The 15,469-nt window shown below is 44.8% G+C and overlaps 1 protein-coding gene across 1 annotated transcript in view; it reads right to left on the reverse strand.

Annotated features, from left to right (window-relative positions):
* LOC121586675 (adhesion G protein-coupled receptor B2-like) overlaps nt 1-15,469 on the reverse strand; it is a gene marked incomplete at its 3' end in the record, with an annotated part of 426,163 nt that overhangs the window by 140,817 nt on the left and 269,877 nt on the right. Inside the window, 2 exon segments of the mRNA XM_041903589.2 lie at nt 5,195-5,380; nt 9,126-9,218. Of these exon segments, the coding sequence (XP_041759523.2) occupies nt 5,195-5,380; nt 9,126-9,218 (279 nt within the window).

Here is a 15,469-nt window from a genome sequence, read left to right on the forward strand (position 1 = left end):
CTTGAGGGTATGATATTTATACCTCTGTAACTCATAATTATTCACGATTCATTCAGGATTATCCTTAATCATGGACAGCATCAACATTAATGTAGAAGATTTTAGAAACATATTCTATTCTTATTTACAATAAAAGTGACTCCAAAATGACACAATATATGATTTATATTATATATTATTTACCATTCATTTCTATTGGGTACTAAATAATCTGAAACAACCAAAACAAACAGCAAATGCATCCAACAAGTTTGTACAGTCACAGGCTTAATGTAGTAATTGCATGCTAGGAAAATGGGACCAAATACTTAAAATGTTACTACTTTAATACACATTTAAGTGAATTTGTCCCAATGCTTTTGGTACCCTAAAATGGGTGGACTCTGTAAAAAAAAAGTGCTGTGATTTCTAAATGGTTCACCCAATATGGATGAAAATACCCTCAAATTAAAGCTGATAGTCTGCACTTTAACCTCATATTCATTGTATTATTTCAAAACAACAACCAAATTGTCACTCTCCCAATACCTTTGAAGCTCTCTGTAACAATGGGATGTAGTGAGGGTTAAACACTGGGTTGTAGTGAGGTTCAAAACACTGGGGTGTAGTGAGTGTTAAAACACTGGGGTGTAGTGAGTTTTAAAACACTGGGGTGTAGTGATGGTTAAAACACTGGGGTGTAGTGAGGGTTAAAACACTGGGATATAGTGAGGGTTAAAACACTGGGATGTTGTGAGGGTTAAAACACTGGGGTGTAGTGAGGGTTAAAACACTGGGGTGTAGTGAGGGTCAAAACACTGGGATGTAGTGAGGGTCAAAACACTGGGACGTAGTGAGGGTCAAAACACTGGGGTGTAGTAAGGGTCAAAACACTGGGGTGTAGTGAGTGTTAAAAAACTGGGATGTAGTGAGGGTCAAAACACTGTGGAGTAGTGAGGGTTTAAACACTGGGATGTGGTTAGGGTCAAAACACTGGGATGTAGTGAGGGTCAAAACACTGGGGTGTAGTGAGGGTCAAAACACTGTGGAGTAGTGAGGGTTTAAACACTGGGATGTGGTTAGGGTAAAAAGACTGGGGTGTAGTGAGGGTTAAAAGACTGGGGTGTAGTGAGGGTTAAAAGACTGAGGTGTAGTGAGGGTTAAAAGACTGAGGTGTAGTGAGGGTTCAAATACTGGGGTGTGGTGAAGGTTCAAACACTGGGATGTAGTGAGGGTTAAAACACTGGGATGTAGTGAGGTTTAAAACACTGGGATGTAGTGAGGGTTAAAACACTGGGATGTAGTGAGGGTTAAAACACTGGGGTGTAGTGAGGGTTAAAACACTGGGATGTAGTGATGGTTAAAACACTGGGATGTAGCACCACCTATTGGTCAGAGGGAGAGTTTACCCCATTAGCCTGGAAAATTGATTACTTTGCAAGACAAGGAATGAGTGAATAAGTGACACAGTATCCAGAGACAATCCCCATGTAAAGTGCTACTTACTACCAGAGCCACATACACACAGAGACTGTGTGTGGAAACAGTAGCACAGGTAGGGAACAGGAGTTTGAGACACACACAGTAAAAAGCATCAGGGTGTGTTTTTGAGTATATGCACGGCAGAGTGAGGAAGGTTGGGGGACAGAAAGCGAGGAATATGGAGGAGTGAACACACACACACACACCAGTGGAGGCTGCTGAGGGGAGGACGGCTCATAATAATGGCTGGAACAGAGCGAATGGAATGGCATCAAACACATGGAAACCATATACAATTAATACAATTGATACAATTCCCCCTATTCAGCCATTACCACAAGCCCATCCTCCCCAATTAAGGTGCCACCAACCTCCTGTGACACACACGTATACCAGAGCCTATTTATGCATTTGCAAATGAGCCCAGAGAGCACACAACCAAGGCAACGAGAAAGAGCAAGGCCAAAGGTCATATTAGAGAAAAAAAACTAACAACGCAGAAAGCCCATTGAATATGAAGAAATATGTTTACAAAAGAACACCACACACATGCAGACAGACACACAGACCTTTGCTACACCACCGCCATGACAACGATCAATGGCAACTTGGACAACTTGAGACAGCAGACGGCACTTCACACAGTCACACACACATGCACGCAACCACGCACACACACACACAAACACAAGTTCCCCATCTCTCAAACTATCATGTCCCTAGCTCAAGGACTAGTGTACCGACCTCATTGTCAAAACAGAATATGTTCCCTCTATTCCTGTATAAAATGATAAACACTACATGACCAAAAGTATGTGGACGCCTGCCCATTCAACATCTCATTCCAAAATCATGGGCATTAATATGGAGTTGGTCCCTTTTTTGCTGTTATAACAGCCTCCACTCTTCTGGGAAGGCTTTCCACTAGATTTTGGAACATTTCTGCGGGGTTTGATGGGGTTGAGGTCAGGGCTCTGTGCAGGCCAGTCAAGTTCTTCCACACCGATCTTGACAAACCATTTCTGTATAGACACCACTTTGTGCATGGGGGCATTGTCATGCTGCAACAGGAAAGGGCCTTCCCCAAACTGTTGCCACAAAGTTGGAAGCACAGAATCGTCTAGAATGTAATTGTATGCTGTAGCATTAAGATTTCCATTCACTGGAACTAAGGGGCCTAGCCCGAAACATGAAAAACAGCCCCAGACCATTATTCTTCCTCCACCAAACTTTACAGTTGCCACTATGCACTGGGGCAGGTAGCGTTCTCCTGGCATTCGCCAAACCCAGATTAATCTGTCGGACTGCCAGATGGTGAAGCGTGATTCATCACTCCAGAGAACGCATTTCCACTGCTCCAGAGTCCAATGGCGTTGAGCTTTACACCACTCCAGAAGTCGGTATTGAGTGTTGCAACCGAAGAAAGACGATTTTTACGTGCTAAACGCTTCAGCACTCTGCGGTCCCGTTCAGTGAGCTTATGTGGCCTACCACTAAACGGCTGAGCCGTTGTTGCTCCTAGTGTCACGCTCGTTGAAGGACTGGTCGAACCAAGGTGCAGCGTGATATGCATACATGTTTATTTGAAACGAATAAACAACGACAAAACAACAACCTAAACAAAACGTGAAGTCCAAGGTACACAAACAACATACCTCACAAGGAACAAGATCCCACTACCCACTAGTGCCAATAGGCTGCCTAAGTATGGTCCCCAATCAGAGACAACGAGCGACAGCTGCCTCTGATTGGGAACCACACCGGCCAACATAGGTCTATGCATACTAGATCCTACAACATAAAACAAACACAACAAGGAATATACACACCCTGACTCAACATATAAGCGTCCCCTAAGTCAGGGCGTGACTGAGTCAGGGCTAGACATTTCTACTTCACAATAACAGCACTTACAGTTGACCAGGGCAGCTTTAGCAGGGCAGAAATTTGACGAACTCACTTGTTGGAAAGGTGGCATCCTATGACGGTGCCACGTTGAAGTCACTGATCTCTTCAGTACGGGCCATTCTACTGCCAATGTTTGTCTATAGAGATTGCATGGTGGTGCGCTAGATTTTATACACCTGTCAAATAAAATGAGCAACGGGTGTGGCTGAAATAGCCGAATCCACTAATTTGAAGGGGTGTCCACATATTTTTGTAAATATAGTGTATCTTTTGGTAGAAAAAAGTATTGTCAACCAAGCTTAGGTTTTCTATTGGGTTCCATTTTCATATGGTGTCATAAGCTCTATTTCGAGTAATGCATTATTGTATGTGCATGTGTGTGTGTGTCTCGCTCTTTCTGTGTGTGTGTGTTTGTCAGCTAAATCAGGAGACACACATGGAGAATGATATGAATAACATGATGAATCAGTTCCAGTGAAAGGCACTACATTATTCAAAAACTATTCAAATACTACACTATGTGTGTGTGTGAGTGTGTGCATATGTATATCTGTGTGTGTGTGAGTGTGTGCATGTGTATATCTGTGTGTGTGTGTGTGTGCGTGTGTGTGTGACCATTTGTGATCTAGTGTAAAAGTGTGTGACTGAAAGCATGCATGTAGAGTAACTGTCCCTTGTTGCTATATGAACAAATGTTTCTAGTGAATTACATTGACCTACACATTAATAATTCACTGCCTTACATTAACGTCACACATGGAGAGATCATGTAGCACTGATGAATAAGGAATATGGTTTGTGTGTGAGTGTGTGTGTGTGTGTGTATGTCTCCTTGGACCGCGTGTGTGTGTGCACGTTCATACATACTTGCGCATGTGAGCTGCTCTTCAAATCATGAATGCATATTCCAAGCTCGCAGGCTACTCTGAGTGGAAATAGGTTGGTGTGTGTGTTTGTTGGTCCCTGTCGGTGTGTGTACATCCACACTGTGTGATTGGAGAGGAAAATAGATGAATAAACCATATGAAGCATGGAGTCTCTCCCTCCATCCCCGATGCATCACAGGAAACAGTCAATCGAAACACCGCGCCGCGCCAGTCGCCCCTAACATCCCCCATGGTCACCGTCCACTTTGATTAGCCTTCCATCTCATCCACCCGCTTCACGCCTTCCCGCCCCGCCTTACCCAATCCAACGCAACCCCCCGAAGCCACGGCGGGAAGAAAATCACATCTGAGAGAAGGGCTGGAAAAAATGAAATAAAAAATGAAATAATTAAATAATTAACAAAATGCAACACAGCTACCAATCTCTCATCAAAGGATCAGCTGAGGGGATTCATATTGGCGCTTGATGGAAAATAAGCCACTTAGCCATACAAATCACATTCTCACATTTGCATAAGAACAAGATTAGCATATGCACTGACAGGGAAGGGAAATGTTGTTGCTTTTTCCTCCGTCTTCTCTCTCAGGAAGAGCATCAGTAAAAACAAATGTTGCATAGTGTGTGTTCTGTAAACACGTACACACACACAGGCTGGCATGCATGCAAATACACACACACACACACACACATTAGTGAACAGACAGTCAAGGCCAGGTTTCACAGTGGGGGCACTAGCTATAGTAGGGCGAATCTGTGTACCGGCTGTGCAGTTTCATGCAGTCTCAGTGAAGTTTACATCTGTGATCATACAGTGGTTATGAAATGTTTATGAAGCTTGTGTTAGGTACTCTACTATCTGTGGTCTTTGCAGTGTGTGTGTGTGTGTGTGTGTGTGTGTGTGTGTGTGTGTGTGTGTGTGTGATAATGTCACGCCTACCTGAGCTCAGTGCTGGGTCACCGGGGCAGGTGGCTGTATTGTTACACATACGTGTCTCTCTCAGGGCTCCGCTACACAGGGTGCCGTAGGGAGAGGACACACACGAGCGCGTCCGCACCTGCCAACCCTGGCCACACGTTAACGAACACACACTCCACTGAGACCACTCCTCTGCCGCAGGGTCACCTGGAGTGAGAGAGAGAGAGAGAGAGAGAGAGAGAGAGAGAGAGAGAGAGAGAGAGAGAGAGAGAGAGAGAGAGAGAGAGAGAGAGAGAGAGAGAGAGAGAGAGAGAGAGAGAGAGAGAGAGAGAGAGAGAGAGAGAGACAGAGACAGAGACAGAGACAGAGACAGAGACAGAGACAGAGACAGAGACAGAGACAGAGACAGAGACAGAGACAGAGAGAGAGAGAGAGACAGAGAGACACAGAGAGACATAGAGAAAGAGAGAGAACAGAAGATAGAGAAGAGAGAGGGAGAGAGGGAGGGAGGGAGGGAGGGAGGGAGAGGGAGAGAGAGAGAGAGAGAGAGAGAGAGAGAGAGAGAGAGAGAGAGAGAGAGAGAGAGAGAGAGAGAGAGAGAGAGAGAGAGAGAGAGAGAGAGAGCACAAACATATCATTGCCATTGTTGCTGCTGTAGTTTGGTTGTGAAGTTTCTTTCATGCCTATTAATCTTACTTTAATGATGTGACTTGACGGAGACCGAAGGGAGAGGTAGAGAAAGAAAGGGATGAATAAATGAGCAAAAGGGGCAAAAGGTATAATTGGTCTACTGAATCCCTATTACTTCTACAGTAATATTCATAAGCTCTATAGGCAGTGCATGTAAGCTGTGGTCTGCTATTCATGAGCCTTTAGGTAATATTCATGAGGATTTAGATAGTATTCATGAGCATTAATATGGGATGTGTCCCAAATGACACCCTATTCCATATATAGTGCGCTACTTTTGACCAGGACCCATAGAGCTCATAGGGCCCTGGTCACAGGTAGTGCACTATATAAAGAATAGGGTGCCAGGATACCATTTGGGACAGGGTACCATTTGTGTGTGTGTGTGTGTGTGTGTTTGCGTGTGTGTGTGTGTTTTGAAGGGGTTGCATGTCAAACGTAACAGGCTAAATGAAAGGGACAGCAGTAAAAATGGGTACAATCTTCACTGATATGTACAACATGGTGGAGAGGGGAGGGGTGAGTAGAGAGAGGAGGAGAGGGGAGGGGTGAGTAGAGAGAGGAGTAGAGGGGAGGGGGGAGTAGAGAGAGAAGGGGAGGGGAGGGGTGAGGAAAGAGAGGAGAGGGGAGGGGTGAGGAGAGGAGAGAGAGGAGGAGAGGGGAGGGGTGAGTAGAGAGAGGAGGAGAGGGGAGGGGTGAGTAGAGAGAGGAGGAGAGGGGAGAGGTGAGGAGAGAGAGGAGGAGAGAGGAGGGGTGAGTAGAGAGAGGAGGAGAGGGGAGGGATGAGTAGAGAGAGGAGGAGAGGGGAGGTGTGAGTAGAGAGAGGAGGGGGGGAGAGGGGAGAGGTGAGGAGAGAGAGGAGGAGAGGGGAGGGGTGAGGAGAGAGAGGAGGAGAGGGAAGGGTTGAGTAGAGAGAGGAGGAGAGGGGAGGGGTGAGGAGAGAGATGAGGAGAGGGGAAGGATGAGTAGAGAGAGAGAGGAGGAGAGGGGAGGGGTGAGGAGAGAGGATGAAAGGGGGAGGGGTGAGAAGAGAGAGGAGGAGAGGGGAGGGGGTGAGTAGAGAGAGGAGGAGAGGGGAGGGGGTGAGGAGAGAGAGGAGGAGCGGGAGGGGTGAGTAGAGAGAGGAGGAGAGGGGAGGGGGTGAGGAGAGAGAGGAGGAGAGGGGAGGGGTGAGGAGAGAGAGGAGGAGAGGGGAGGGATGAGTAGAAAGAGGAGGAGAGGGGAGGGGTGAGGAGAGAGAGGAGGAGAGGGGAGGGGTGAGGAGAGAGAGGAGGAGAGGGGAGGGGGTTAGTAGAGAGAGGAGGAGAGGGGAGGGGGTGAGGGAGAGAGATGAGGAGTGGGGAAGGATGAGTAGAGAGAGAGAGTAGGAGAGGGGAGGGGGTGAGGAGAGAGAGGAGGAGAGCGGAGGGGTGAGGAGAGAGAGGAGGAGCGGGAGGGGTGAGTAGAGAGAGGAGGAGAGGGGAGGGGTGAGGAGAGAGAGGTGTAGAGAGGAGGTGTGAGGAGAGAGAGGAGGAGAGGGGAGGGATGAGTAGAAAGAGGAGGAGAGGGGAGGGGGTGAGGAGAGAGAGGAGGAGAGGGGGGGGGTGAGGAGAGAGAGGAGGAGAGGGGAGGGGTTAGTAGAGAGAGGAGGAGAGGGGAGGGGTGAATATAGAGAGGAGGAGAGGGGAGGGGTGAGGAGAGAGAGGAGGAGAGGGTAGGGGTGAGAAGAGAGAGGAGGAGAGGGGAGGGGTGAGGAGAGAGAGAGGAGAGGGGAGGGGTGAGTAGAGAGGAGGAGAGGGGAGGGGTGAGGAGAGAGAGGAGAGGGCAGGGTTGTGGAGAGAGAGAGGAGAGGGGTGAGGAGAGGAGAGAGAGGAGGAGAGAGGAGGGGTAAGGAGACAGAGGAGGAGAGGGGAGAGGTGAGGAGATGAGAGAGAGGAGGAGAGGGGGAAGAGAAGAGAAAAGGGAGGGTTGAGATGGGAAATATTTATGTAATCATGACCCTTGGCCCCTCTCTCTTCTCCTGCTTCTATCTTTTATAAGATGACTCGCTCCGCCCATCTTACACAAACACACACTCTCCCTCACCCCTCTTTCACCCCAAACCTCTATTTCACTCTCCCTCACCCTCTTTCGCCCCAAACCGCTATCTCACTCTCCTCTCGCACGCTCACCCCTAAATCTCTCTCTCTCCCGCTCTCCTTTCACAGAGGAAGGTGCACAAGGACACCAGCAGTAGGGAATTGCACAAGCCTCACCACAGGGGCACTTATGCATTATCCCTCTCGCTCTCTCTCTCTCTCTCTCTCTCTCGCTCATTCCTACCTCACTTTCTCTACCCGGACTATTTGCACTGCCCCCCCCCCAACCCATCTTTTTACACTGCTGCTACTCTGTTAATTATTTATGCATAGTCACTTTAACTCTACCCACATGTACATATTACTTCAACTACCTCAACTAGCCGGTGCCCCCACACATTGACTCTGCACCGGTACCCCCCTGTATATATAGCCTCCCTACTGTTATTTTATTTTACTTCTGCTCTTTTTTTCTCAACACTTTTTTGTTTTATTCTACTTTTTTTAAATTTGTTTTATTAAAAATAAATGCACTGTTGGTTAAGCATTTCACTGTAATGACCTGTTGTATTCGGCGCATGTGGCCAATACAATTTGATTTGATTTGATTTTATCTGATTTTCTCCCCTTTATTCCCCTGTTTACATAAAGCATGTCCTTGGAGGGGGGCGTCATCAAACAGCGCACGGTTAAATCAAATTAATTGCACGTCCGTTAATCGCATTACATCTTAGTTTACATGTGGTGAGTCAGGACTTAAGCTCATCACAGGAGCCCCAGGGATGGGGGGGTGAGGAGAAGGAGAGGAGGAAGGGAGGATGAGAACAGGAGAGGCAGTGCCAAGGTTTCCCCCCAGTGGGGTATCCCTATGGCAACGGTGGGGGCCAAGGGGGCCGTGGCTGTGTGTGTGTTTGCGTGTGCGTGGCTTCATGTTTTTTTTTTTCTATTTCTGTAAAATATATATATATATATATATTCTTGTACCATATTTTATAGGATTATATAACAGATTAGTCCAACCTTCCTTCTCCATTATTTTATCCAGCGGTGTGTACATCCATCCCCAGTCAGACCCTAGCCGCCTATCTCTTTCTCTCTCTCTCTCTCTCTCTCTCTCTCTCTCTCTCTCTCTCTCTCTCTCTCTCTCTCTCTCTCTCTCTCTCTCTCTCTCTCTCTGTCACACACACACACACATCACGACTCACCTGTCTGTGCCTGAAACACACCTGGCTGGTCTGCTGATCTGGGTCTCTGTGTCTTCACCTTCAGGTCATCATCATCTGGTTCTGAGTAGGGGTCTGGATAGAGAGAGTGAACAGAAAATATACATATAAGTAACTGTGGTATGGAATACTGTTCTGCCATAGCAGTGCATCTATATCGCATTTGCTATTCTGCCTTTCTTTCGGGAAAACACTATTTGGAGTTGCGTCCACAAAGCTAGGAATAATGGACACATGAACATTAGAGACAAGTAACAAAAACACTGAAGTTCTCTCTGAATTGCCACAAACACACACGCACACACACACACACACACACATACACACACACACACACATACACACACGCACACACATACACACACACACACACACATACACACACGCACACACACACACACACACACACAAAAACACACACACACATACACACACACACACACACACACGCACACACACACACAAACAAATACACACACACACACACACAAACACACACGCACACACACACACACACACACACACACACACACACACACACAAATACACACACACACACACATACACACACACACACATTCACACACACACACACACACACACACACACAAACAGACACACACACACGGTCTCTCCTGAGAAAGCTGATGCTTTAGGATAACCAGCAATAGTAAAACACATCCCCAAATGTCGGAAAACCATATTACATTTCTATTTCAGTTCAGTTCCCAAGCTTACATGGTTTATTAAGGTGGTCTGATAGCACATATCCAGAAAGAGGCACACACACACACACACACACACACACCCGCACACACACAAAAAACACACACACACAAAGTAACGCAGCAACGGAGGAACACAGGCCTACTTTGCCCCAGAAGAGTTCCTGAGATTATCAATTTGAATCATAGTATCCATATGACGGTAAGAGGTAGTGGAACTATCATCAATCAGGAATAACCTACATTCTTTAAGTGGAACTATCATAAATCAGGAATAGCCTACATTCTAACATTAATTAAGAGGAAATATCACCAATCAGGAATAGCCTACATTTTTTAAGTGGCATTATCATCAAAATATGAAGACATAGGTGTGATGATGTGCCTGTGAGCTATATTCACTTGACGGACATTTCCCTCCATTTCTCCCCAAACAAACTAACTAATTCTTGCTTGCTAACCTATGCTTTCTCTAGTCCTCAAATATTGTAAAGGAACATGTAAAGGAACTAACACCAGAGTCTGATAATCATATTATACATTTTTAAATGTTTAGTAATTGTCTTTCTTTGGTTTGGTATTGCTAACCTGTCTACTTACTTCCCACCGCCATGAGCTAGCTCCTCCTACTAGGTGACCGCGCACTGGTGAAGTTCACAGGTTTAGCCACGGTCCTTGCTATCAGGATTCTATGGGACGTCCCAACTCTGATGTTACCCAATTTAAGTTGAAATGTAAAATGGTTAAGGTTAACTATTAAGGTTAAGGTTAGGGTAGGGGTTAAGGTTAGGGTTAGGGTTTAGGGTAGGGACGTCCCAAGGATACCAGATAGCACAAACCGTTTAGCCACATGTTGCATTTCTCCCATTTAGGGGGTGTTTTCATTGCTTACCAGAAAAACGAACATATTTGATAAACATGTTACAGTTTTTTCTGATTGGTTAAGCAAATTTTTTGTAACTATTGGCTATTTTTGCTAAACTCTACACACAAATAAGAAAACCTTTCACCCAATTATCAAAACATTGTAGTTCTCTTGCAAAAGCGAACACAGCTAGATTAACTCTTCACACCTTCTTAAAAATTGTGTTTTCGTATCAAACAGTAAACACAAGCCATCATCTACTAAGCACACAATGTGCCAACTACACACTGATGGTATGAATACAAAACACATCTGGCTTTTGCTTTCTCTGTGTACAGATGTCAATTTGAGGTCATACTTTTGTCATAGTGTCATGTAAACATACAAGGATCCAAACTTCAAGTATTGGTGTTTATTCACACTCTTCAAAACCAAGACAAAGTCAGAACACAAAATAGTAATTTCACAAAAAAAAGAAAAACAATCAGCCTACATCATGTCGTCTTTCTGGGTCCGGCCACAAAATTTCGTCCACATCGCATGCGATATCCTCCAGTCCAAGGCACCGGGAAAATATATCCTTGAATGCCGTATCCAGGCCTGACATGATGCCTGGTCAATATCTCCACATGCCTCCTCCATTGCCTGTAAAAGGGCTACCTGTTGATGAGGATGACGGTCGTACACTTTCCAGCGCCAGGCAGAGAAGAACTCCTCGATGGGATTTAAGAATGGAGAGTATGGAGGGAGGTTGAGTGCCATGAAGAATGGGTGGTCTGTAAACCAGTTGCGGACCAAAGCAGCCCTATGGAAACTAACATTGTCCCATATGATGACATATCGGGTATGCTCTGGTCTCTGAACAGTGAGCATGTCATGTAAGGTGTCCAGGAATGCAATAATGTGTGCAGTGTTGTATGGGCCTAAGGTTGCATGATGGTGAACAACACCATTTTGGCTTATAGCTGCACACATGGTTATGTTACCACCACGTTGTCCTGCGACATTGATGATGGCACAGTGTCCAATAATGTTCCTGCCACGTCTCCTGGTTTTACTGAGGTTAAAACCGGCCTCATCTACAAAAAGTAGCTCATGTCCCATGGCATCTGCTTCTAGTTCCATCACTCTCTGGACAAGACAAAACAAATGCAACACATCAGGCCCATGCACAGCACTACAGTATGCACTTCCAAATTCAGAACCAATGACACTATAGCTTACCTGCACATAGTCATATCGCAGTTGCTTTACACGTTCTGTGTTTCTCTCGAAAGGAACTCTGTAAATTTGCTTCATTCTTATTCTGTGGCGCGCAAGTACACGACTTAGTGCAGAAATACTTACACTGTGTATATTTAGTAAGATTGTGTCATTATCAATTATGCGCTGCTGTATTTCGCGCAGTCTTATTGCATTATTGGCAATCACCATGTTCACTATATGGGTCTCTTGCTCTGGAGTGAACATTCTTCCTCTGCCCCCAACATCTGGACGTCTAGCAATTCTGTAAAGTAACAATTTCAGTATTTTTGCATGTATGGTACTGTTGTGTTTCTCATTAGAGTATGGCAGTGCTACAAAGTAGTTACCGATTCTCATTTCGAAATGTCCTAATGATGCTTGCCACAGTGTAGCGGCTCAAATTAGGCTGAACCCGTTGGCCAGCTTCCCTCAGGGTCATCCCATGGTTGATGACATGGTCCACTATTGTAGCTCTGATGTCATCAGTTATTCTATTTCTTACTCTTCTTACCCTTCCTCTTTCCCCTCCTCGTCCTCTTCTTGCTCCTCCTTGTCCTCTTCCCCTAACTTCCTCTAACCCTCTCGCTTCTTCAACTCCACGTCCTCTTCCTCCAACTTCTTCAACTCCACGTCCTCTCCCTCGGCCTCCTCGGCCTCCTCTGATTCTCACTCTTCTCCCTCTTACTGCTCCTTCCATTGTACTCCACACAGACAGCTTACCTGTGGCTTATTTATAGTGCTTAGGCTGATTGCAAAGTGAACTAATTATCTACAACAGTTTTCACATGTGCAAGTGTGCCAGACAGTTCGCAAAATAGTGTTAATGATAGCCATACATGTGTATAATTTTGCTAGGAGTGTGTTGGAAATTTGGTAATTGAGTGTAAGCAGTGAGTTGTGTTTAAAGTTCTGCAAAAAGAGTGTTGTGCAGTGAATTGTGCCTACAGTTTTGCAAAGTGTGTGTTACAAAATTGTAAACTGAGTGCAAAGCAGTGTTTGTGCTTTTAGTTTTGCAAACTCAGTGAGTGGTTTTGCTATACGTATTAATAGTTTTAGAAATTGTGCTACAAGAATCACGATTAGCGCTTAAGCATTCAGAAAAAACTGTAACTCTTGAGGTAGGTGTTACAGAGCTCTGCCAGTTATCCTCAGCTGTGTGACTTTGATATATTGTCAATTACACTGTCATTTATAGGGCCTTTTGCCTTTTGTCCTTGAGTCAAGTAATATTGATATTGGCCATTCCGGTTTATATATATTTTTTAAATGTCTACATATGTTTGGCTACTATTTTTCATATAATTTTTCATAATCTGTACATTTTGTAAATAACCTCTGGATCCAGTTCTCATCATCACCTGCACTGTCAAATTAATACCACCTATTTTTGCACCTGAACCTCAACTGTCGCTGTTAGTTGCACACTAACTAACTTGGCTGCTCAATCCTCTATCTTAACAGTAGGACAACATTAATCACATTAAAGGTGCTTAACTAAAATGATTATTGTGTAGACAAATCAAAAGGGTGTGTGGAATCAAAAACAGATCATATAAACATGGAAAAAGAGCCAGCAATAATAGCAGTTTTGCATTATTGTTATTTTTTCATAGCAACATGTTAAAGGTAGACTCAGAAAAATGACATTGCCACGAGCAGCACAGGATATATTGAGATGAGCGAGATGCAAGACTTCGCTCTCACACAGTCACACAAATTATCGACGCATGTGCACGGGTTGAAAATGTCACTGAGTCTACCTTTAAAAGACTGCACACTGACATACGTTTCAGCTTTCTCAGTGCTTCTACTATTGCAAATCACAATCAAGTGAGTGCTGGCCCTTTTTTCAACCTTAAAATACACAAGGATAATATTGTAGATTGGTTCTAGTTCTCACTTTACACAAACATGTCAAAATAGTAGCTACAATATAGAGAACAGTGCAATGACATGTAGTTGACAATTGGCACTTGGAAGTGACAGTTAGTGGATTGTTAGTTAGAGCATCCATCTCCAGATATTCTCTGGGGTACTTTCCAAATAAATCGAGGCAGGGAAGTGGGGTGAGCTCTAGGGAACACCCCATGTTTGGCTGTCAAATGGGTGTTATTAGGGAGGATTCCCCCTGGGCTTCCGCTAACACACACACATACTGCGCACACACACACACACACACACACACGTCCCCCTGGGGACTGTGTTAATACGGTTTTGATAGCTCAAACGCATGTCGCCACCAACCCTCTAATTTAGGCTGTCACGGAAAAGACAAAAACAGAGTCAGGAAAACCAACGTTCTTTCTTCTCTCTCTCTTCCTCCCTCTCGCTCATCGGGGACCACGTTGAAAACAAGTGGAATCTCTTTAACGTGTTATCCCCTGGGTTTTATTTTATCCCGATAAATACATTAATCAATCAATCAAACCTCCTACAATGTTGTGTGCCTCTCACTCACATAGTCTTGTTAGTAAGTGCTGTTGAGCTGAGAGATAGGCAGGTATGGTGGTGCTGCAGTGTGTGTGTGTGTGTGTGTGTGTGTGTGTGTGTTCATCCTCTCCTTTCATCTTCCTTTCAGACAGAGGGTCAGTGGAGCAGGAGACACATACACACACAATCACACGTCTCCCTGGGGATTGTGCTAATAGGGTTATGATAATTCAAACGCCAGTCGCCACCAACCCGCTAATTTCGTCTGTCATGGAAAACACAAACCTCTCTCTCTCTCTCTCTCTCTCTCTCTCTCTCTCCCTCCCTCATCAATTCAATTTCAATTTAAGAGCAAGTGAAGTAGATAGTAAACAAAAGTGAAACAAACAATACATATTAATGTTATATGATGTATATATACAGTGTTGTAACAATGTGCAAATAGTTAAAGTACAAATGGGAAAATAAATAAACATAAATATGGGTTGTATTTACAATGGTGTTTGTTCTTCACTGGTTGCCCTTTTCTTGTGGCAACAGGTCATAAAACTTGCATCTGTGATGGCACACTGTGGTTTTTCACTGTGTACTCTCTGTTTAGGGCCAAATAGCATTCTAGTTTGCTCAGTTTTTTTGTTTGTTCTTTCCAATGTGTCAAGTAATTCTCTTTTTGTTTTCTCATGATTTGGTTGGGTCTAATTGTGTTGTTGTTGTTGTTGTCTTGGGGCTCTGTGGTGTCTGTTTGTGTTTGTGAACAGAGCCCCAGGACCAGCTTACTTAGGGGACTCTTCTCCAAGTTCATCTCTCGGTAGGTGATGGCTTTGTTATGGAAGGTTTGGGAATCGCTTCCTTTTAAGTGGTTCTAGAATTTAACAGCTCTTTTCTGGATTTGGATAATTAGCGGGTATTTGCCTAATTCTGCTCTGCATGCATTATTTGGTGTTTTTCGTTGTACGCAGAGGATATTTTTGCAGAATTCTCAATTTGGTGTTTGTCCCATTTTGTGAATTCTTGGTTGGTGAGCGGACCCCAGACCTCACAACCATAAAGGGCAATGGGTT

Source organism: Coregonus clupeaformis, chromosome 17 (assembly GCF_020615455.1).
Source record: "Coregonus clupeaformis isolate EN_2021a chromosome 17, ASM2061545v1, whole genome shotgun sequence".
In the NCBI taxonomy this organism is placed as follows: Eukaryota; Metazoa; Chordata; class Actinopteri; order Salmoniformes; family Salmonidae; genus Coregonus; species Coregonus clupeaformis.